Source organism: Carassius auratus, chromosome 29 (genome assembly GCF_003368295.1).
Source record: "Carassius auratus strain Wakin chromosome 29, ASM336829v1, whole genome shotgun sequence".
NCBI classification, from domain to species: domain Eukaryota; kingdom Metazoa; phylum Chordata; class Actinopteri; order Cypriniformes; family Cyprinidae; genus Carassius; species Carassius auratus.
Genome location: NC_039271.1, coordinates 20,056,969 through 20,081,863, shown reverse-complemented (window position 1 = coordinate 20,081,863; position 24,895 = coordinate 20,056,969). Strand labels below are relative to the sequence as shown.

At 39.6% G+C, this 24,895-nt stretch overlaps 1 protein-coding gene across 2 annotated transcripts; it reads left to right on the top strand.

Annotated features, from left to right (window-relative positions):
- Positions 1-9,804: 9,804 nt before the first annotated feature.
- LOC113048339 (uncharacterized) lies at positions 9,805-15,360 on the top strand. Of its 2 annotated transcripts, XR_003276442.1 has the most exons (6): positions 9,805-12,066; positions 12,982-13,032; positions 13,251-13,488; positions 13,631-13,789; positions 13,931-14,023; positions 14,417-15,360. XR_003276442.1 is itself a non-coding variant. In XM_026210117.1 (3 exons), exons 1-3 carry the CDS (start codon positions 13,577-13,579, stop codon positions 14,750-14,752), a joined length of 642 nt encoding a protein of 213 aa, XP_026065902.1. In that variant the 5' UTR covers positions 13,503-13,576; the 3' UTR covers positions 14,753-15,360. The 2 variants fall into 2 exon arrangements, 1 of the variants encoding a protein (XP_026065902.1); XM_026210117.1 differs by lacking the exons at positions 9,805-12,066; positions 12,982-13,032; positions 13,251-13,488 and having other exon boundaries at positions 13,503-13,789.
- The last annotated feature ends 9,535 nt before the right edge of the window (positions 15,361-24,895 follow it).

The following is a 24,895-nucleotide window of genomic DNA, read 5'->3' as shown; positions in this document are numbered from 1 at the left end:
CAGTTCACCAGCCACTTACTTTTATGTATTTCGGGAGAAGTGGATGAATTCACGTGTTGTAAATCCAACAGATCTGATTCTCTGAACTGCGTCTGCGGCACAAACTAAGATGGCGGCGCCCATCGCGCATACAGCTCAACTAACGCGATCGTTATAAAGGTGTTTAAACAACAAAACACTTCCACTTGCATATATTTGACAATCGGAATATCAGCTATTTCATGCCATATCTAACAAATTTGTTAATATTTTGAATAAAAAAGGAAAAATGGCAAAAGCAGATCATTCATTCAGCTCTGTTGTTGCTGCAGTATGTCACGTGACAAGCAATGACGCGTCACCATGGAAAGCATAAAGTGACACATCTAGCGGATTAGCATGAGTGTGTGTGTGTGTGTGCGTGCGCACGGGTGTGAGCACGCGTGTGAGCAGCTCAGGCCGGTGACACACTGGATGGGTGGCGCAAGCGTCTCAGCCGCGTGGCGTGTCGGTTTTTAATTCGGCTCCCATGTTAACAGGTTAGAGCTTACAGACCGCCTGCGTGAGACGCGCGTCTCAGGCGCGGCTCGAGCCGCGCGGCAAACGCTTGCTTGCTAGAAATAGAACCGACGCCTATTTTTACCGCGACACGCGCGCGTGTTGGAAGCTTTTCCAGGCAAAATATAATAGGAAAATGTGTTTAAATGTCATTTTGTACACAAATACATATGAATTTCTGATATTTTGATATTTGAAAGTCTATAGGTTGACATAAATTCAGATATAAATGTAATTAAAGAAAATAATAATAATTATCGATTTTCAAATATTGCACCTGTCAAACATAATCTATTTCGCCGTCAATACTTTTGACGGTGTCCTTTATCAGTAGGTGTAGGTGTGTAAAAAAAGTATGTATTGTTGTAATGAAGACATGAGCCTGGTCTGTCAACGGTCTCCCTCTACAGCAGCAGCGCGCAAGCGCCGCGACAGGCACGCTTCTGGTGTGTAAAGACACAGAATCCGCCACGCTTCTGGGACGCTTCAGACACGCGGCGCTCACGCCACGCAGCCAGTGTGTCACCGGCCTCAGACTTACTCGACTGGTTCCTGATGGCAGAATAATGAACGAGTTCAACCCAACATAGCTGCACAGTTACTTTCCGAGAGAGAACAGGTGGATATCGAGCAGCTCATGCAGAATTGTAACACTGATTTTGCACGCAGAACAATAAAATATAACTTCGTGTGCTTTGAGACTGGGCATAAAATCGATTTGCTGTACATTTCACGCAACGAGAGGTGTTTTTTTTTTGGGGGGGGGGGGGGGTCGCGGGGCAGCAGCGCATTTATCATGGGGTCGCGGGCTAAAAAGTTTGGGAACCCCTGGTCTAGGGCACCCTTGTAGAACACTTTTGTAAGGTGTTGCCTTGGATTACGAGTTAATAGGTTTTTTTTTCTTTTTTTATTCTATCAATGTGGGGGAAGGATTTTGTTGGTAATGTGTATGTATAGGCCTATACTAAAATTATATATGTTGGTGCTGATATAAGCACTTAAGTATTGTTGGCGGAATCCTATTGGATTCCTTTTCTTATGTGGGGGGGGGGGTGTCACGGCTGTACTTTGTATTATCTTCTCTGCCATGTCTGGTGTGTGTTTGTGCTCCCCCTACAGGTGCACTGCTGAGCTGTGAGGTAATCAGGTGGATTGGGTGCACCGGTGCACAGGTGTGCCTATTGATAAGAGCTTCCTGTTGGTTCCTTTCAGTCACATCGGTCCCTGACCAGGACCGTGATGTTGATCGGCGTTGCGGCGTATTGAGAGAGTTTGAGAGGTAGTCTTTGTTATGGAGAATGTGAAAATAGAGTATTGTAACTGCCGAAAACACTTTCTCCTCCTTATTGTTGCTCACTAATAAGGGCATGACAGTAGTGGAATGGAAAAGTTTGGAAACCCTGGCCTAGATCACGGCAACTTAATGAACATCTCAGAGATATGTGGCTATCGAAGGTTTAGCCCTTAATTGCTTCCCCTCATATTTGCAGGACAGGACATGTTCAGTTAGGATTGGGACCTGTGGCTCATCATCTATAAATTTTTTGGGAGGGATACCCCCTAAGGATTCTTGGTCCAACTCCTTTTTATTTTACGTTTTGCCCCTGGAAATAATTCTTAAGAATTATGGAGTTAGCTATAATTTTCATGTTGATGACTTACAGACCTACATCTTTCCTTTGAGAATGATGACTGTCAATCTGTTTCCCATTTGACAAATGTTTCTATAAAAAAAAGCAATAATTAGAAAGATAATAATTTTTTTCTTAGGCAAAGTAACAATCTATAAAACTGAAGTTCTGCTCATGCAGTGGTAAAAACGATGCTGTATTTGTAAACATGTATTGAATCGAAAGACTTAGTAAACATTTTCGGTATGAATACGTGTACCGTTACACCTCTGGTAAATAGTCAAATTAATTTAGATGTTTTGACTGAAGAGTTGTTGCATGTGTATCATGAACAATTTTTCTTTTATATAACTAGTTGCATTTTACAGAGCATGTTATTGGTTATTAAATAAACTTATATTTAGCCAAATTTGCCCCTTCATTCAAGTCCTCAGTTGTGTCAGCACTCAGTTGTATCAGCACACCATCAGTTCTCCAAAAGAAACAGTTCAGTTCAGTCAGCTTCACGCATGCTTGTTTAGGGTTCTGGAGATTTGAAAACTGCTGTACCCAGTTCTTGAATGGAGATCCACTGTGTAGCACCTCCCTTAATGTAAGATGATACAATCTGAGGGGTCCAACAGAATTCGACTGGTACTAATAATAAAACCACTTCACCAAACAAATACATTTCTCTTTTTGGTTTTATTCCCAAGTGCACGATAGATAATCAACATAAATAACGGAGCATTTTTATGAGCATTTAAGGAAAGTCAATAATAAATGAAACTTATCATGTTAGTTCAATGTTAGATGAATCAGATGATGATGATGCTGCTGATGAGATGATTAAGATCCAAACGGTTATTTGAGGACGATGCAATGTTATAATCCAGTGAGACCAGTGAGAATGGAATGGAGATAAGCAGCACTGTAGATCTGTAGCAACAAACCAAGGTTGCTTATAGAAGATCCTGTGGTAAATAGTGCTCAAATGAGGAGAACACGTGCAGTATGGAACAATAAAGGTATCAAATGTCCAAAGAGTCCACTAAGGTCCAAAAAAGTCCTTCTATAAAAGAAAACAAATAGTGCACATCAGCCTTTGGAATTTCAAATAAACCATATATCACATTTGGAAGTCAGCAATCACACATTTTAAAGTCAGCATATACTCACGTTTGAGCGTAAACTTAAACAGTTCTCAAACAGAACTTGTGAGAAAGAAGGTAGCCAGCCATGTGCTCAACCATGAGGTTTCCCTCTACCAAAGAATCTGACTTGCTCGTCTATGATCGGGGCTTATATCCGGTAATCAATTACCTCTAGCACCCTCAAGCGGCTGCTAGTGGTAACATGTCCCAGATGCATCATTTACAACAAAAAAAACAATATACAAAACCAAGTAACGTTCTACACCGTTACATACCCCTCCCCGTGACCTTAAAATTTCCCATGGAAATTTTTTAAATTCTGAGTATGATAAGTATCTATCTGAGTCGGATCAGACAACATAGCCACCTTGTAATTAACAGGTCCTAGCTTTTTTTCCACTCTGGCTGGGCCCTTCCATTTAGGATACATTTTTGCCATAAAGGCATCATCTGCTCGAGAGAGGGGATGAGTTTTTACCCAAACTAAATCTCCCTCATCAAAGTTCTGAGTCCTTCTTCTCAAGTCATAATACCTTCTTTGTTTAGTTTGAGCTTTCTCAACATTCTCCCTTACTGACTCATACAAACTTTTTTGCCGTTCAAGGGTACTATATGACGGTTGATCAGGGTCTGGAGGAATCTGTAAGGCTCTCTGCAGAGGACCTTTCAGTTGTCGGCCTAAAGCTACCTCTGCAGGGGAATAATCTGTGCTTTCGTGCCATGCAGTATTTAGAGCGAATCTGAACTCATAAATCCACTGATCCCAGGTACGGTGGTTTTGTTCAACATATGTGGCAATCATCGTTTTTAGGTTCCGGTTGACTCTTTCCATGAGATTGGACTGAGGATGATATGGCGTGGTGAGTTTTTGTGTTACGTGCCATTGCTTACATACTTGGTCAAGAATGTTGGAAGTGAATTGCGTACCTCTGTCAGACACAATAAAAGCTGGTGTTCCCCATCTCGTGAAAATTTCCTCTCTTAATATTCGCACAATGGTAGCAGATTTGGCAGCTCTCATGGGAAATACTTCTACCCATTTTGAGAAGTAGTCCACTATAACCAGCAGATATTCGTTCTGTCGGGTGCTTCAGGGAAATGGTCCCATGATGTCCATTCCCAGCATATAACTGGGCTCGACTAGGGGTACACTTTGTAGGGCTCCAGCTGGTTTTAAGATGGTCGGCTTATGTTGCTGACATTTCTGACAATTCCGGCAGTGCTGCCATACATCTGTGCAAATTGAAGGCCAATAGGCGAACTCTAAAAGTCTCATCAGTGTCTTAAATTTGCCCAAGTGTCCACTCAGAGGATTGTCATGTGCATAAGTTAAAATTGCTTCCTTCAACTTTGCCGGGATGACAACTTGGAATCTCTGGCCTTCTTTGGAATCTGGTACACTCCTAAATAAAACTGCGTTCTTGAAAACATAGTGCGTTCTCTTCAAATCAGTGGATTTCTGGTTCTCTGCTTTAACCATCAACTCTTGACACTCTGGGTCTAGTTTTTGTTCTGTTGCAATTTGTGACAAATCCACTGGTAGATCACACGTGACGGGATTAAAACCGCACTTAGCTGGTGTATGTAACACCACCGCTGGTGACTCCACTGCATACCTCCTGGACAATACGTCAGGCACTACATTACATTGACCTCTTATGTACCTTACAGTAAAATGATACCCCTGCAGCCTTATAGTCCATCTTTCCAGTCTAGATGTTGGTTTTGGATGCTGGAATAGCCAGACTAGGGAAGCATGATCTGTGATCACTTCGAAAGCTCTACCCTCCAGGTAATGGTGCCACTTCTCTACAGCCCATACTACTGCAAGACACTCTTTTTCCGATGTTGAATACGTTTTCTCAGCACCTCTGAGCAATCGTGATGCGTAGGCAATTACTTTCTCCTGGCCATCCACCTCCTGCGTTAACACGGCTCCTAGACCCACATCGCTTGCATCAGTCTGTACTTTAAAAGAAGTTTCAAAGTTAGGTGTGTTTAAAACCGGTGCCTTAGTAAGTTCATCTTTAATCAGCTCAAATGAACGTTGGCACTCTTCAGTCCAATTCCACTTTGCCTCTTTCTTCTTCAGTGCATGCAAGGGTGCTGTTTTACTAGAAAAATCAGGGATAAAACGATGATACCAAGCTGCAAGACCCAGAAATCGCTGAACCTCCTTTAAGTTCTTAGGTGTAGGAAATGTCTTGATCGCATCCACTTTGTCTGCATTCATCTTAACTCCGTCTGCAGTGATGGTGTGTCCCAGGTAGTCCAGTGAAGGACAAATGAACTTACATTTTGTGAGGTCAAGAGTGAGACCGGCGGTGTGTAAACTCTGGATCACTTGCTTGAGATGGTGCTTGTGAGACTGGATGTCTGGAGAGTATAGAATGATGTCGTCGATATAGACCATGCAACATATGTTCTTGTGCTCCCTTAAGACTTGTGCAATAAGTCGTTGGAATGACGCAGCGGCATTTTTCAAGCCAAAAGGAAGACATAGAAATTCATATAGACCTGAAGCTGTGACGAAAGCAGTCTTTTGTACACTTGCAGGATCCATTTCGACTTGCCAGTAACCACTTTTTAAATCTAACGTGGTAAACACTTTGGCTCCTTGGAGAGAATCCAGAATGTCTGTGATTTGAGGCATGGGGTATGCGTCAAGGTGTGTTTTAGCATTCAGACCTCGGTAATCAATGCATAACCTAGATCCCTTTTTTATCCCTAGATCTTTTTTTATCTACGACTACCACCGGGGAGGCCCATGGAGAAGTAGAAGGTTTGATCAATTTTAATTGAAGTAACTCCTTAATTTGCTCTTCAATAAAATCATTCTTGACTTTCGAGACTCTGTATGGTCTCTTTCTTATAGGAAGTTCGTCAATAGTTTTAATCTCATGCTTGATCAGGCTTGTACGTCCTAGATTTGTGGTGCATACCGGAGGCCAATCATACAGGAGAGCTTTCAATTGACTCTTTACCTTGAATGCAGCATGAGAGTTTTCCACGACCTGGTCGATTAACTTCAACTTCTCATTGCACATCAACTCAACTTCTCCTTGGGCAGCATAAAATCGTACAGCAGGGTGCTTGATCGTCTCATTAAAACTGGGATGACTAGAGTTAGTATCAGGCAGAGATATACGTGAAGTATTAAAATCGATGGTGACCTTGGCTTCTTTAAGGAAATTCAAACCTAAGATGATAGGTACTGCCAAATCCTCATCCTTCATCACATAGAATGTGACCTCATGTTTTGATCCGTACATCTCACATTCCCAGAGTATTTTACCTTGGGTTTTTTGACTCTGGCCATTAGCAAGCATGAATGTCTGATCACTTCTGGTCAAGAGCTCATCCTTTCTCTTTAGTCTCTGCCATACTTTCTGCTGCATTAAAGAAAAAGTGCTTCCCGTATCAATGACAGCATTGAAGAATGAGTGATTTAAAATCAAGGGTGCTTGCAGTACATTATCACACTGAAAGCCAACAGCAGGATCAATCAGCATCACGCGATTAGACTGACTTTTCTCACCAGTAGAGCTCTTCTTCTGTTCTTCACTTTTCTCTTGATTCCACCTTCTCTTATTCTCAGTCCAGTCCCTCTCTATTTGGGTACAGAGACGAACCAGCTCATCAATGGTTTTCACCGTTCCTCTCAACAGTGACGCCAACCACGGATTGCAGCTTCTTAATGTTGCCTGCACTAATTCGGCTTCAAGCAACAAAGGGTTAATTTTTAGTGCCATCGCTCTATAGTTGAAAGCAAAGTCTCTCACCGATTCGTTGACCCTCTGTCGGTAATTTGCCAATTTCTGTGCAGCAACTTCCTTGTGGTCTTCATTCAAAAATGAGAACAGGAATTTTTCTTTGAATGAATCCCAATCTCGAATATACTGTTTCTCCGCTCTCCACCAGCTCTTAGCGGTTCCCTTAAGACTGAAATAAACAGGAGTTGATGTGACCGGTTGGATATCCTTGAACTGCTTCTCCAGCTGTTTATCACGTCGTTTCAAACAATCCACCATGCTCTTTGCTAGATGATCAATTTTGGCATAGCACTGTTGGTGAACTCGATCTATCTCTCTTTGAAGATGATAATTCATTCTGTCTTCATAAGCTTTTAGTTTCATACTCAAAGCCTCTGAGGTAACAAAGTCACTGATTCTGTGTTCCAGATCCACAAGGTGCTCTTCAATACAACTCATTCGTTGCACTTTTTCATCACTGCCGAATTGTAATTCCTCTTCTTGAAAATCATGAGGCGGAGGAGGTAAGGGTAAGGGTAAATCATCCTGTTTCACTCTATAGTCTGATGGCTCAACTCTACCTTCCTTTTCTTCCTCAGAATCGAAGTACAATTTGCTAAAAGTATCTATCAAATTTGCCACCGGATCCCTTCGCTGTATGAAAGCTACATCAGAAAAATCTGAGATCTGTTCCCTTTCTTCCATAGCAGATGATTGTTAGGAATATTTGTTGGTAGAGGGTTTTCAGTATCGTCGAAATTTATTTTTAATTACAAGGAATCCCACAAATGCTTAAGCGGGTCCCTGTTTGGGCGCCATTCTGTAGCACCTCCCTTAATGTAAGATGATACAATCTGAGGGGTCCAACAGAATTCGACTGGTACTAATAATAAAACCACTTCACCAAACAAATACGTTTCTCTTTTTGGTTTTATTCCCAAGTGCACGATAGATAATCAACATAAATAACTGAGCATTTTTATGAGCATTTAAGGAAAGTCAATAATAAATGAAACTTATCATGTTAGTTCAATGTTAGATGAATCAGATGATGATGATGCTGCTGATGAGATGATTAAGATCCAAACGGTTATTTGAGGACGATGCAATGTTATAATCCAGTGAGAATGGAATGGAGATAAGCAGCACTGTAGATCTTTAGCAACAAACCAAGGTTGCTTATAGAAGATCCTGTGGTAAATAGTGCTCAAATGAGGAGAACACGTGCAGTATGGAACAATAAAGGTATCAAATGTCCAAAGAGTCCACTAAGGTCCAAAAAAGTCCTTCTATAAAAGAAAACAAATAGTGCACATCAGCCTTTGGAATTTCAAATAAACCATATATCACATTTGGAAGTCAGCAATCACACATTTGAAAGTCAGCATATACTCACGTTTGAGCGTAAACTTCAGCATAACTTGAGCGTAAAGTTCTCAAACAGGACTTGTGAGAAAGAAGGTAGCCAGCCATGTGCTCAACCATGACGTTTCCCTCTACCAAAGAATCTGACTTGCTCGTCTATGATCGGGGCTTATATCCGGTAATCAATTACCTCTAGCGCCCTCAAGCGGCTGCTAGTGGTAACATGTTGTCCCAGATGCATCATTTACAACAAAAAACCAATATACAAAACCAAGTAACGTTCTACACCGTTACAACTGTAGCAGTACAGGTGCTGGTCTTATAATTAGAATTTCATCAAAAGTAGATTTCATTAATTTCATTCAAAAAGTGAAACTTGTATATAATATTAATTTATTACTCACAGTTTGATATATTTCAAATGTTTATTTCTTTTAATTTTGATGATTATAACTGACAACTAAGGAAAATCCAAAATTCAGTATCTCAGATAATTAGAATATTAATTAAGACCAATACAAAGAAAGGATTTTTAGAAATCTTGGCCAACTGAAAAGTATGAATAATGAAAGTATGAGCATGTACAACACTCAATACTTGTTGGGGCTCCTTTTTGGGCTAATTTACCTGAATTCCTACAGCAGTGCGCCTTAAATGGAGTAAATCAGTCTGTGGCACTGCACAGGTGTTATGAAAGCACAGGTTGCTCTGATAGTGGCCTTCAGCTCTTCTGCATTCTTGGGTCTGGCATATCTAATCTACGTCTTCACAATACCCCATAGATTTTCTGTGGGGTTAAGGTCAGGCGAGTTTGCTGGCCAATTAAGAACAGGGTTACGATGGTCTTTAAACCAGGTACTGGTAGCTTTGGGACTGTGTGCAGGTGCCAAGTCCTGTTGGAAAATGAAATCTGCATCTCCATAAAGTTGGTCAGCAGCAGGAAGCATGAAGTGCTCTAAAACTTCCTGGTATACGGCTGTGTTGACCTTTGACCTCAGTAAACACAGTGACACCAGCAGATGACATGGCACCCCAAACCATCACTGACTGTGAAAACTTTACACTGGATCCCAAGCAACATGGATTGTGTGCCTCTCCTCTCTTCCTCCAGCCTCTGGGACCCTAATTTCCAAAGGAAATGCAAAATTTACTTTCATCAGAGAACATAACTTTGGACCACTCAGCAGCAGTCCAGTACTTTTTGCCTTTAGCCCAGGCGAGATGCTTCTGACGATGTCTGTTGTTCAAGAGTGTCTTGACACAAGGAATGCGACAGCTGAAACCCATGTCTTGCATACATCTGTGTGTAGTGGTTCTAGAAGCACTGACTCCAGCTGCCGTCCACTTTTTGTGAATCTCCCCCACATTTTTGAATGGCTTTTGTTTCATGATCCTCTCCAGGGTGTGGTTATCCCTATTGCTTGTACACTTTTTGTCTTTTGCCAAAGTACAACAAAGAGTATGTTCCCTTGAGGTTAAAATACTGGCAACCTGATATACCTCCCATTCATTGCACCTACACAACTGGGCAAGTTCCACCTCTCCTTGAAGCCGTAGGTGATCTCCTGCTAATCAGCAGTCTTTGGTACAGGCAGAAATTAATTCACTAGGCTGTCCCAAATGGCCTTGGACACATCTGGTACAATGACTGGCACAGTGGAGATGCCCACTCGGTCACTTCTCAGCACAGGACACATGCAACAATCAAATGACTAGACGTATAGAAATCCCGTTAAAATGTTGAAAACTCTGTCTACTTTGCATAATTTGCCTTGTATCCAAAGGGCTGTGCTAATCCCATGTCCTGTGTGAAAGGGCCTTTAGAGATCATGTTGGCATTCAGGGGTTTAATCTTAGAATGGTCTTCTTCATATTTAAAAGATAGGACTTTTTCAGTTAGTCTAGGAAATTACCCATCAGTTGCCACTCTCATTTGTGGGGTTCCTCAGGGTTCAAACCTGGGACTGGTTTTGTTTTTCAAACAAAATGCTCCCTCTAGGGTCTATTTTTGAAAAACATGCCGTTAGTTATCATTTGTATGATGGTGACTCACAAATTTTCTGTGTGAGTCCAATTGATTCGAAATGTGAACTCATTTGAACAATACAGTCCAATTTGGTGAACTTGTACATTGGTGCACTAAAAACAACCAGTTCAAAAGATTATTTGATTGTGAAGCACACATCACTATTGCTGACTGGATTATTTTAGTTAAATCTTGGTAACTGTGGTGTCTTTTTCCCATCCGGAGCAAATGTAAACATGCCTGATCCATATTTGTGTTGGGACCCGAAGGATCCCAATAAAGTGCTCTACTGTGAGTTTTATGAGGATTTTGATAACTGCCAGTTTGAAAGTATTTGGGGCATGTCCTAAAGAAAGCAAAGATTTAACATTGATGAGGTTCTGAGATTACACTCTAGTTATATAGTGGGTATAGAATCTAGGATACATGTGGTTGGATTTGATGTTTTAATGTCTACAGGCTTTCATGTCTTTGTACCAATAAACTGGGGTTGACATGTTTTTGTTTCTCTTCACCCTAGACCTGATGCGACGGAAAGAGGAGAGTCAAGACCTGGATGAAATTGAAGAGAAAGATCAGTATGAAAAAATATTAAGATTTCATGACTGGGGGAAAAACTTTTATTTATTTGCAGACTCAAAAAACAGAAAATGGATGCCTTGAATTCCAGATGAGAGTTCATAATGGAAAAAAGCCTTGTGACTGCCAGCAGTGTGGAAAGAGTTTCATTCGAAAAAACAACCTTAAAAGCCACTTGAAAATTCATAGTGGAAAGAAGCTTTACACCTGCAAACAGTGTGGGAAGAGCTTCTCACTAAAAGGAAACCGTAATAGTCACACGAGAAGCCATGATGGAGCGAAGTCATTCATCTGCTCTCAGTGTGTAAATAATTTTAAACAGAAAGAGTACCTTAATGCCCATGGGACAATACACACTAGAGAGAAGCCTCACACCTGCAAAATGTGCGGGAAGAGCTTCATGCGAAAAGAACATCTTAAAATTCACATGAGAACTCACACTGGAGAGAAAGAAGCCTTACATTTGCCAACAGTGTGGGAAGAGCATCATGCGAAAAGGAATTCTTAATATTCACACACTGTAAATGCAAACATGCTATTTAATTAAAAATATTAATTCGACTTTAATCAGTTTTTATCAACCTGCTATTTACACTTGCTTTTATTAAGTTACTTGTACTTTGAGGTTGAAAAATCTTACCAGCTCAGTTTACTTGAGTTAGATTAATTTAGAAAAAGTAAGTTCATGATCTGTGGGCATGCGCAGATCAGTCCTCTCTACGCTAGACGGCGATATTTGTTCACCACTATGGCCCCTCCCTTCAATAGCTACTATTGGCCAGGCGTCCATGCTTACGTACCTGATTTGTACAGGTCATATCCCCTGACTAACCTTAACCAATCCAGGTGAAATGCCTAACCCCAACCAATCAAGCTGCTTCGTAGGGCGGGTCTTGGCGTGGCGGGATTCGTAAATTTGCAGAGATGTCACATCGTGCCTGCAACTGAACTGACCAGGTGGAGCTGGACCTAAACATCGCTTCAACTGGGCTTTTGTTTATCTTCATCATATCAGCGATTCTTGTGCTTGGCACACTCATTTGGTGAGTAAATATTTTAACCTTGTGCAGACCGTTTTGTTTCTGTACGTTAAATCAGCGTCAGTGTGTGCTTGCTAGTACTGATGTGTGTGTAGTAATGTCGGTTAAAGCTAGCAAACTAACATGGACATAACGTGGCTATATTTTGATGAAACTTGGTCAATACTTCATTATTTTTTCAATCCAAAACTTCCTATGTGTTGAAAATAGGTAACTTTAAAGACTAGTCACGTTCAAATTGAGGAAAAACTTTAGTGTAACGGTCGCGGGCGTGCTCGTCATGCGAACGTGCCCGCGCCCGCGCCCATCTGCCATGCCAGTAACTTTTGTCAAGTACTGACTAGCATGATGACAAACTGATCCCGGCGGTTTGTGAGTTTACTGAGCTTTATAACTGTTGTTTATAAACTCAGGCAGAACATCAGAACAAGTCTGGATGTATCATTTTATTTTAAGATAGGCTGTAAAGTTAATAACAGTCTTGTCTTTATCAAAGACAGGATTACCACTGTTTTTCGACATATGATTGGGGATATCACAACAGTCAACTACGTTAACTTTGTTATTTTATTTAACACTCAGCACTTAACACTAGTCGATATTCGTAGCTGTGCCGTTTCCATGGTTACCATGTGTAGTACCTAGATCAGACTCGGTACAGAGGAGTAGAGTGTCTCCCTGTCTGAAAATATTTTTACACTCCGTTTATCATAGCCTGTTATGAATGTATTTGCTGGCATACTCCGTGGCTTACATTATTCTTTAAGGTCATCTTGTACATATGTACATTTTAATACTGGGAACTGTCATTGTGGGTTATAGGCTTATGTTATAGTTTTCACATGTACTTGTATTTGAGTTGTGGTGAGCTATGGTTGTGTTAAAATGTTGTATTATTTTTTAATTGTCCCCTTCCAGGCTCAAGCAGATGGTGATCAATCCACACATAGGTAGTCCCAGCAGTAAAAGGTATTTTAAAATAATAACTGTATCATTATTGCATGCTAAAGTAAAAGTTATGCTTCCATCAGAGCGGTTGGATTACAACAAAAGAAAATAAAATTAAATCTTTCTTGTGTGTTAAAATTAATTCATCATTATAGTATATTTCATCATACAGAATATTTTGTGCATATTTTGAATTTCAAATATTTGATGTAATTAGTATTTCTGGACTGTCTCTATAGATACTGTGGGTTCGACTTATAGCCCATTAAGATGATAACTTCAGTGTTGCACAAGCACTGATCAGAAAATACCCCTTCCTCGCTGAGCCTGGACCACACAAATGGTATGGCTGGAAAAACAGCCTTAAATTTAAGATGGCCAATTATCGCACAAAGCTTCGAAAAGCTGGATGTGAGGATGTAGCAATCCTGGTTGAAAATGGTTGAATGATGGCCAGCACTCTTCACAGAGAGACAGGTAAGCTATTTTAATTCTCAACCAATAAAATAATGCAAATCAAAAATAAATTCAAGGTGTGTGGCTAGAAATCCAAACACTTGTTGGAATGTTAATACCTCTGCCACCTCTCCATCCCTACCCACCCCTCTCTCTACTTCAGGTGTTTGCTGAGTTTAATAGAATCGCCAGTAAGAATCTTGAGGGAGACTTTTTTGAGGCTCAGGACCAGTACGCACCACGTTTCATCGAACTCTTCAAAACAAAGAAGGGAACTGTTGGTCAGAAACTCAGGGAGCTGATTCAGCACATAAGCTGTAAGGTAAGTAGGTTCATTTTGCTTTTGATCTGTATGGTAGTTCATCAAATGAGCCGATTCAGACCAACCTATTTTATTTCCTGTCTGCTTGTGTCTTGCAAATTACTCTGTTAACTTGTCTATTCTCTCTCTGTGTATCATTAGACACCAGACGTGACAGTACTCCACTCTGTTGTCCTCAAAGGCATTCCCATTTTACTCTGTGATGAATCCAGTGAATTCTATAAGACCTGCTCTGTAAGTACTTGCACATAAGAAAAAGTTTGTCTAAATGAATATAAAACTATACCTGTGTTGACATAGAATATGTAATTCTATCCGCTCGATATACAATATACATTTTGTACAGCGACTGATGTATTTTGTATAGCAATACCTCTACAACTAATCTGAGAGATATGTAAACAGCCAGTAAATAAAAATAAAATTTTCCACATAAACGTTATACACATTCATTAATTTAAAATCTAAGGAGTTGGAGTCTAGGTTGAAAAGTTTTTGTTTGCTTTATTGTAACAATCCAGTGTGAAAACATATTTAAAGCCATATTCTCTGATAACATTACAACACTAAAAATAAATGTTTTAGAATAGCATAAATTGCAATGCTGAAGAATGTTTTTCTTTGTAGGATACAACGAGAGACGAGGCCCTAGAATGCATCACTGTTGGTGTGCTGACAGTTGTCAGTGAAGATAGTCCTCATGAGGGTCAAAGCTCAGTGGACCTCCAGCCCATCTCCACTGCCATCATTCTGGAGGAAGGTATTGTCATGGATCAAATTAAAAACTTGTCTCAGGCAGTTTGTCTGTTGTTTGGACTTACATATGTATTGCATTTGGATTACCCAAAATGCATGGCAAATACACTCCACTTCATTCAGACTGTGATGCTTGGACTGGGAAAGAAAAAAACTCCCATCAAAACTGTTAACTCTGAAGAACAGTCTTTTGGGTTAGAACAGTAAAGAGCCGTCAGCTGTCAGATAGCACTTTGTAAGCTTTGCAGCCATTAATGTTTGATGCTTTCATGCAACTGTTCACGCTAATTTACGATCTCATTTTGAAAAAGAAAAGAAAAAATCCATGGAAGTCTGTACCATGTTATGCAGGTATGCTAATGGTGGAAATAGAGCTGTTTGCAAAGTGTTGTTAGTTGTTATTAGATGATAATGACAGAAAATAACCTAGCAAGGTTGTCCTGTTTACATTTGTGTTTTTGGAAAACTTTTAATAGTTTTAATGTAGTACAAATACAAACCCCAAGGAGTGATTTTTATTTATTTTTTTTCTTTGTGGTGGTTTAATCTTTGGACTGTTCAATTTGGGAAACAAAAGCATTCGTTGTACTTACAGCTTTGATCAGAAATGCACTGATTTTTCCATGCACTGAAGTCCTGTAGTTATCAGGTTTTTACCTGTTTAATATTGGGAGACTCTTATTAGCTCACAGAAATGTGGTTTTATTTTTTATGTTTTTCCTTTATTTTCTACAGTTAAATCAAACAACAACTTTGTTGTTTAACCTCTGTTTGTACTTGAATGTGCATTGAATAAATGTTGTAATGGAGCTGAATCAACCCAGTGAGTGTTCTTTTAAAGTATATGTTTGTGGTGTGTTTGCTTTTATCAGATAGTAACAGCAAAAATAGATAAAGAGAGAAAAAAGGCCACAGGTTGGACCTAAACCTGGGCAGCTGCAACAAGGACCCATTCAAGGAAATTGGTTTCTTTAATTTAAGTGAACTTGAAAAAAGAGTGCGCAGAACTAAAAATGTTAAGTTGTAGGTATTTAGTAATTCTAAGTGGGGTTAAATTTATATCAAGCAATCCACACAACATGAAAAAATTAAGTTAACACAAATCATGTCTATTAAGTTACATGAACTTAAAATAAACAAGCTTTTCTAACTCACTAATCTTAAGCTTACTTTGCTTATTTTTTTTGAGGCAATGAGTTTGCATACTTTTTTTAAGTAAGGTCAACTAATTACATTTTACAGTGCATGAGAATTCACACTGGAGAGAAGCCGTTCATCTGCTCGCTGTGTGGGAAAAGTTTTAAACAGAAAAAGTATCTTAATGGCAGTTCACACTGGAGAGAAACCGTTTGTATGTGATCAGTGTGAAAAGTGTTTCTGCTTTAAAGCGCACCTTAAACTTCACATGAACATTCACTCAGGAGAGAACTGTTATATATGTCATCTATGTGGAAAGAGTTTCTCACACAGATCAAACTTTGAGAATCAAAATTTCTGTCAAAAACCTCTGCATGTAATAACCTAGAACACTGTCTAAGACTTGATGGCTGCTCTGTCAATTCTTTGTCATCAGTTAGGAACCTAGATGTGCTATTTGATCGCAATCTAATGATTAATGAAAAATTCATAACTCATTAATAGACAATCAATATATGTGATCAGTTTTTGACAGAAATATTGCCTAAGTTTGATGATCACATGAAATTGAAGTGAGACTGTACATGGAGCTAGACCAAAATTTAAACTAAATCCTGATAAATTCAGAAGCTCAAGTTAAAGACCGAATATGCATTAAAACTTCAACCAGGCTATTGGATTTTTGATGTTTGTTACACTTCTGCGTTTTGGGCCGGCGGATGGATTCTTACATTGTATTGATAACTATGCTGACTATGCTTTGCAATAACATTTTATTTTGGGCATCCATTAAGAGACAGCATTAATATATGTTCTCATACTCCTTGTGGGTCTGATGTGACCAAATTTAGTTAAATAACTGTATTTAAGTTCAGTTCTATTTAGTTCATATATTGGAGATTGTTGGTACTAAATAATATGTGCAATCATTACGATCCATTAATCACCATTTAAAATATTATATTTTCTAATATGCTTAGAATTTGTATTGCAGGCATTGAGTTTGCAAATTTGTTATTGATTTAATGACAATGTCCCAGGGCAGAAATATGGATCTAGGGTGCTCTCGGGTATGCTCACACTAAAATGACAAATGGGACACACTTCAAGATTAAATTCAAGATTCAATATTTTTATTCATCACATACAAAATTATATATAGCATATATAACCAGCAGTGAAATGTGAGTCGGGTCTGCTGCATGGACAGTGCAATTATTAAAGAAAACAACACAGATGAAAATATACATAAATATAGCTATGTAAGAAGTAAATAAAAGTAAACAATAAAAATATAAGAATAAAATATAAAAAATATGTATATTGTAGAATTAAATATAGAACACAAAATAATGTGCATGAAAGTAAACTGTAGTCTTAAATATTAAGATATACAGGAATGTACAATGTGCATTATACTGTAGTCTTAAATATTAAGATACACAGGAATCAAATGTGCAAAAAGGGTGACACTGTCAGTGTGTCTCTGTGAGGTAGTGAATGATGAATATCTTACTGATAAAGTGAACATTAAGTGGAGGCATGAGGATTTTAAGAGGCTGGTTTTGAGTTTAGGAGCCTGACGGCCTGGGGGAAAAACTCCTCCTGAGTCTCCCGGTTTTTGCCATCAGGCTACGGAAGCACTAACCAGATGGGAGCAAAGTGAAAATATGATTACTGGGGTGGGTGGAGTCTTTGATGATTTTAGCAGCTCTGCTTTTGCAGAGTTTGAGGTAGATGTCCTGCAGAAAGGGGAGAGCAGACCCTGAAATGCGCTCAGCTAAGGGCACAACCCTCTGCAGAGCTTTGCAGTCTTGACTGGAGCTGTTCCCATACCACATTGAGATATACTGAGTCAATACACTTTCTATAGCCCCAGAATCGAAAGTTTTCAGGATTGCTGGTGTGACCCTGAATTTCCTCAGCTGTCACAGATGGTACAATCTTTGTCTGGCTTTATTAACCTATGTTTGAATGTGAGTAGTCCAAGTCATACATTAGCAATGAATTACAGGAGCCCGTTTCTCTGTCATTATGCTGAGACGCTGAGGAAAGGCTGTCACAAGGCTGCTGGCCCGGATGGCATTCCTGGACGTGTGCTTAGTGTCACGATCATTACATGGAGTGCCCATGAACTTTTGTAGATGGCACTCCAATCAGGACCATTCCACATCAACCACCAGATGTCACTCGAACTCTAGCACCTCTCATCTGTTGCACCACACCCGAACTACATTCCCTATGAGTCACTGCATCACAATCACCCTGCCACACCTGCACATCATTCATCAGCTAATTTCCTTGCCACACCTGCACCTCATTTACAAACACATAAAAGCAGCACACTGACTCCCACTCTCTGCGAAGTCTTGATTTGCTGTGTCTGTCATTTCTGAGCATTTTCCTTGTGTTTGATCTCTCTGTACTTGACCTTTGGATTGTTTATACCGACTCTGATTCTCTGCTGCCTGCCCCCGACATCTGCTTGCTTCTGTTTTTGATTCTGGTTATCCCTTTATACCTGACGCCGTTGATGATCATTGCCTTTCTGATTCAATTTCATTAAAAATTCTGCACATGGATCCGAACCTCTCTGTCTCATCATTACACTTAGGGCATGTGCTCAGCAGCTTACAGGGGTCTTCACAGACATTTTCAACCTGTCCCTCACCCAGGCAACTGTGCCAACATGTTGTAAGTCCACATCCATTGGGCCAGTACCAAAAAATTCCTCCCCAATGTGCCTGAATGACTATTGCCCCGTAGCACTCACACCCATCATTATGAAGTGCTTCGAGAGACTGGTCCTAGCACACCTCAAAGACTGCCTCCCACCCACACTGGACCCACACCAATTTGCCTACCGCAGAAATAGGAGCACAGAGGATGCAGTATGCACAGTGCTGCACTCTGCACTCACACACTTGGACAATAACAACACATATGTTAGGATGTTGTTTGTTGACTTCAGTTCAGCATTTAACACTGTCATTCCCTCCAAGCTGGCCACAAAACTTGGAGACCTGGACATTAACACCTCCCTCTGCAACTGGATTATGGGCTTTCTGACCAACAGGCCTCAGCATGTTAGGTCAGGCCACAACCACTCCACCACAATCACACTTAACACCGGCGTACCACAGGGCTGTGTGCTGAGCCCATTCCTTTACTCCCTTTACACATACGACTGCAAGCCTGTGCATGGATCCAATTCCATCATTAAGTTTGTAGACGACAAGCTGTCTTCATCCATCCTGGTGAACTTCTACCAGTGTGCGATCGAGAGCATCCTGACCAGTTGCATCACAGTCTGGTATGGGAACTGCTCAGTGGCTGACCGCAAAGCACTGCAGAGGGTGGTGAAAACTGCCCAACGCATCACAGGGACACCACTTCCTGCTATTGAGGACATCCAGAGGAAACGCTGTCTACGTCGAGCTTGCAGCATTCTTAATCAATCAATCACCTTTATTTATATAGTGCTTTAAACAAAATACATTGCACCAAAGCACTGAACAACATTAATTTGGAAAACAGTGTCTCAATAATGCAAAATGATAGTTAAAGGCAGTTCATCATTGAATTCAGTTATGTCATGTCTGTTCAGTTTAAATAGTGTCTGTTTTTATTTGCAATCTAGTCAATGATATTGCTGTAGATGAAGTGACCCCAACTAAGCAAGACAGAGGCGACAGCGGCAAGGAACCGAAACTCCATCGGTGACAGAATGGAGAAAAAAACCTTGGGAGAAACCAGGCTCAGTTGGGGGGCCAGTTCTCCTCTGACCAGACGAAACCAGTAGTTCAATTCCAGGCTGCAGCAAAGTCAGATTGTGCAGAAGAATCATCTGTTTCCTGTGGTCTTGTCCTGGTGCTCCTCTGAGACAAGGTCTTTACAGGGGATCTGTATCTGGGGCTCTAGTTGTCCTGGTCTCCGCTGTCTTTCAGGGCAGTAGAGGTCCTTTCTAGGTGCTGATCCACCATCTGGTCTGGATACGTACTGTATCCGGGTGACTGCAGTGACCCTCTGATCTGGACACAGACTGGATCTGGTGGCCACGGTGACCTCGGAACAAGAGAGAAACAGACAAATATTAGCGTAGATGCCATTCTTCTAATGATGTAGAAAGTACGGTGTTATGTGAAGTGTTTCCGGTTCCAGTTTACCTAATTAATGCAGCCTAAAAATCCTTTAACGGATTTGGATATTAAAAGCATATTAGTATGTTATGTGTATGCCAGGTTAAAGAGATGGGTCTTTAATCTAGATTTAAACTGCAAGAGTGTGTCTGCCTCCCGAACAATGTTAGGTAGGTTATTCCAGAGTTTAGGCGCCAAATAGGAAAAGGATCTGCCGCCCGCAGTTGATTTTGATATTCTAGGTATTATCAAATTGCCTGAGTTTTGAGAACGTAGCGGACGTAGAGGAGTATAATGTAAAAGGAGCTCATTCAAATACTGAGGTGCTAAACCATTCAGGGCTTTATAAGTAAAAAGCAATATTTTTAAATCTATACGATGTTTGATAGGGAGCCAGTGCAGTATGGACAGGACCGGGCTAATATGGTCATACTTCCTGGTTCTAGTAAGAACTCTTGCTGCTGCATTTTGGACTAGCTGTAGTTTGTTTACCAAGCGTGCAGAACAACCACCCAATAAAGCATTACAATAGTCTAACCTTGAAGTCATAAATGCATGGATTAACATTTCTGCATTTGACATTGAGAGCATAGGCCGTAATTTTGATATATTTTTGAGATGGAAAAATGCAGTTTTACAAATGCTAGAAACGTGGCTTTCTAAGGAAAGATTGCGATCAAGTAGCACACCTAGGTTCCTAACTGATGACGAAGAATTTACAGAGCAACCATCAAGTCTTAGACAGTGTTCTAGGTTATTACAAGCAGAGTTTTTAGGCCCGATGATTAACACCTCTGTTTTTTCTGAATTTAGCAGTAAGAAATTACTCGTCATCCAATTTTTTTTTTATATCGACTGTGCATTCCATTAGTTTTTCAAATTGGTGTGTTTCACCGGGCTGGGAGGAAATATAGAGCTACGTATCATCAGCATAACAGTGAAAGCTAACCAGAATAATCAAGGTTTTTAGTATATTTTTTATTGCTACGTGGCAAACAAGTTACCAGTAGGTTCAGTAGATTGTCAGAAAACAAACAAGACCCAGCATTCATGATATGCACGCTCTTAAGGCTGTGCAATTGGGCAATTAGTTGAAAGGGGTGTGTTCAAAAAAATAGCAGTGTCTACCTTTGACTGTTCAAACTCAAAACTATTTTGTACAAACTTTTTTTTCTGGGATTTAGCAATCCTGTGAATCACTAAACTAATATTTAGTTGTATGACCACAGTTTTTTAAAACTGCTTGACATCTGTGTGGCATGGAGTCAACCAACTTGTGGCACCTCTCAGCTGTTATTCCACTCCATGATTCTTTAACAACATTCCACAATTCATTCACATTTCTTGGTTTTGCTTCAGAAACAGCATTTTTGATATCACCCCACAAGTTCTCAATTGGATTAAGGTCTGGAGATTGGGCTGGCCACTCCATAACATTAATTTTGTTGGTTTGGAACCAAGACTTTGCCCGTTTACTAGTGTGTTTTGGGTCATTGTCTTGTTGAAACAACCATTTCAAGGGCATGTCCTCTTCAGCATAGGGCAACATGACCTCTTCAAGTATTTTAACATATGCAAACTGATCCATGATCCCTGGTATGCGATAAATAGGCCCAACACCATAGTAGGAGAAACATGCCCATATCATGATGCTTGCACCTCCATGCTTCACTGTCTTCACTGTGTACTGTGGCTTGAATTCAGAGTTTGGGGGTCGTCTCACAAACTGCCTCTGGCCCTTGGACCCAAAAAGAACAATTTTACTCTCATCAGTCCACAAAATGTTCCTCCATTTCTCTTTAGGCCAGTTGATGTGTTCTTTGGCAAATTGTAACCTCTTCTGCACATGCCTTTTTTTTAACAGAGGGACTTTGCGGGGGATTCTTGAAAATAGATTAGCTTCACACAGACGTCTTCTAACTGTCACAGTACTTACAGGTAACTCCAGACTGTCTTTGATCATCCTGGAGGTGATCATTGGCTGAGCCTTTGCCATTCTGGTTATTCTTCTATCCATTTTGATGGTTGTCTTCCGTTTTCTTCCACGTCTCTCTGGTTTTGCTCTCCATTTTATGGCATTGGAGATCATTTTAGCTGAACAGCCTATCATTTTTTGCACCTCTTTATAGGTTTTCCCCTCTCTAATCAACTTTTTAATCAAAGTACGCTGTTCTTCTGAACAATGTCTTGAACGACCCATTTTCCTCAGCTTTCAAATGCATGTTCAACAAGTGTTGGCTTCATCCTTAAATAGGGGCCACCTGATTCACACCTGTTTCTTCACAAAATTGATGACCTCAGTGATTGAATGCCACACTGCTATTTTTTTGAACACACCCCTTTCAACTAATTCAACTAATTGCCCAATTGCACAGTCTTAAGAGCGTGCATATCATGAATGCTGGGTCTCATTTGTTTTCTGAGAATCTACTGAACCTACTGGTAACTTGTTTGCCACGTAGCAATAAAAAAATATACGAAAAATAATACTATACTGTACACTTTTTCCCATTTTCCAAAATTCATAAAAGGTGTTCCTTTATAGGTTAGCTCATTCTTTCAAGTCATATGTATTCAGAGTGACCCCTACTATCACTGTATTAATATTCAAGGCATTTTACTGTATAGTTTTGGAGAAAACTAAAAGCAAATTCCCGCAAAACATCAATCTCCATTGTTGCACTTAAACTTTTTCCCATTTTCAAAAATTCATATAAAGTGTTCCTTTATAGGTTAGCTCATTCTTTTAATGTATATGAAATCAGAGTGACCCCTACTTTCACTGTATTAATATTCAAGGCATTTTACTGTATAGTTTTGGAGAAAACTAAAAGCAAATTCACCCCAAACATCAAAATCCATTGTTGCACTTACACTTTTTCCCATTTTCCAAAATTCATAAAAGGTGTTCCTTTATAGGTTAGCTCATTCTTTCAAGTCATATGTATTCAGAGTGACCCCTACTATCACTGTATTAATATTCAAGGCATTTTACTGTATAGTTTTGGAGAAAACTAAAAGCAAATTCCCGCAAAACATCAATCTCCATTGTTGCACTTAAACTTTTTCCCATTTTCAAAAATTCATATGAAGTGTTCCTTTATAGCATTGCTCTCAAACTCAATTCCTGGAGGGCCACAGCTCTGCACAGTTTTGCTCCAACCCTAATCAGATACACCTGATCCAGCTAATCAAGGTCTTCAGGATTACTAGAAACTTCCAAGCAGGTGTGATTTGGAGCTGGTTGGAGCTAAACTCGGCAGAGCTGTGGCCCTCCAGGAATTGAGTTTGAGACCACTGCTTTATAGGTTAGCTCATTCTTTTAATGTATATGAATTCAGAGTGACCCAGACTACCACTGTATTAATATTCAAGGCATTTTACTGTATAGTTTTGGAGAAAACTAAAAGCAAATTCACCCAAAACATCAAAATCCATTGTTGCACTTACACTTTTTCCCATTTTCCAAAATTCATAAAAGGTGTTCCTTTATAGGTTAGCTCGTTCTTTCAAGTCATATGTATTCAGAGTGACCCCTACTATCACTGTATTAATATTCAAGGCATTTTACTGTATAGTTTTGGAGAAAACTAAAAGCAAATTCCCGCAAAACATCAATCTCCATTGTTGCACTTAAACTTTTTCCCATTTTCAAAAATTCATATAAAGTGTTCCTTTATAGGTTAGCTCATTCTTTTAATGTATATGAATTCAGAGTGAACCAGACTACCACTGTATTAATTATCAAGGGATTTTACTGTATAGTTTTGGAGAAAACTAAAAGCAAATTCACCCAAAACATCAAACTCCATTGTTGCACTAAAACTTTTTCCCATTTTCCAAAATTCATAAAAGGTGTTCCTTTATAGGTTAGCTCATTCTTTCAAGTCATATGTATTCAGAGTGACCCCTACTATCACTGTATTAATATTCAAGGCATTTTACTGTATAGTTTTGGAGAAAACTAAAAGCAAATTCCCGCAAAACATCAATCTCCATTGTTGCACTTAAACTTTTTCCCCTTTTCAAAAATTCATATGAAGTGTTCCTTTATAGCATTGCTCTCAAACTCAATTCCTGGAGGGCCACAGCTCTGCACAGTTTTGCTCCAACCCTAATCAGATACACCTGATCCAGCTAATCAAGGTCTTCAGGATTACTAGAAACTTCCAAGCAGGTGTGATTTGGAGCTGGTTGGAGCTAAACTCGGCAGAGCTGTGGCCCTCCAGGAATTGAGTTTGAGACCACTGCTTTATAGGTTAGCTCATTCTTTTAATGTATATGAATTCAGAGTGACCCAGACTACCACTGTATTAATATTCAAGGCATTTTACTGTATAGTTTTGGAGAAAACTAAAAGCAAATTCACCCAAAACATCAAAATCCATTGTTGCACTTACACTTTTTCCCATTTTCCAAAATTCATAAAAGGTGTTCCTTTATAGGTTAGCTCGTTCTTTCAAGTCATATGTATTCAGAGTGACCCCTACTATCACTGTATTAATATTCAAGGCATTTTACTGTATAGTTTTGGAGAAAACTAAAAGCAAATTCCCGCAAAACATCAATCTCCATTGTTGCACTTAAACTTTTTCCCATTTTCAAAAATTCATATAAAGTGTTCCTTTATAGGTTAGCTCATTCTTTTAATGTATATGAATTCAGAGTGAACCAGACTACCACTGTATTAATTATCAAGGGATTTTACTGTATAGTTTTGGAGAAAACTAAAAGCAAATTCACCCAAAACATCAAACTCCATTGTTGCACTAAAACTTTTTCCCATTTTCCAAAATTCATAAAAGGTGTTCCTTTATAGGTTAGCTCATTCTTTCAAGTCATATGTATTCAGAGTGACCCCTACTATCACTGTATTAATATTCAAGGCATTTTACTGTATAGTTTTGGAGAAAACTAAAAGCAAATTCCCGCAAAACATCAATCTCCATTGTTGCACTTAAACTTTTTCCCCTTTTCAAAAATTCATATGAAGTGTTCCTTTATAGCATTGCTCTCAAACTCAATTCCTGGAGGGCCACAGCTCTGCACAGTTTTGCTCCAACCCTAATCAGAT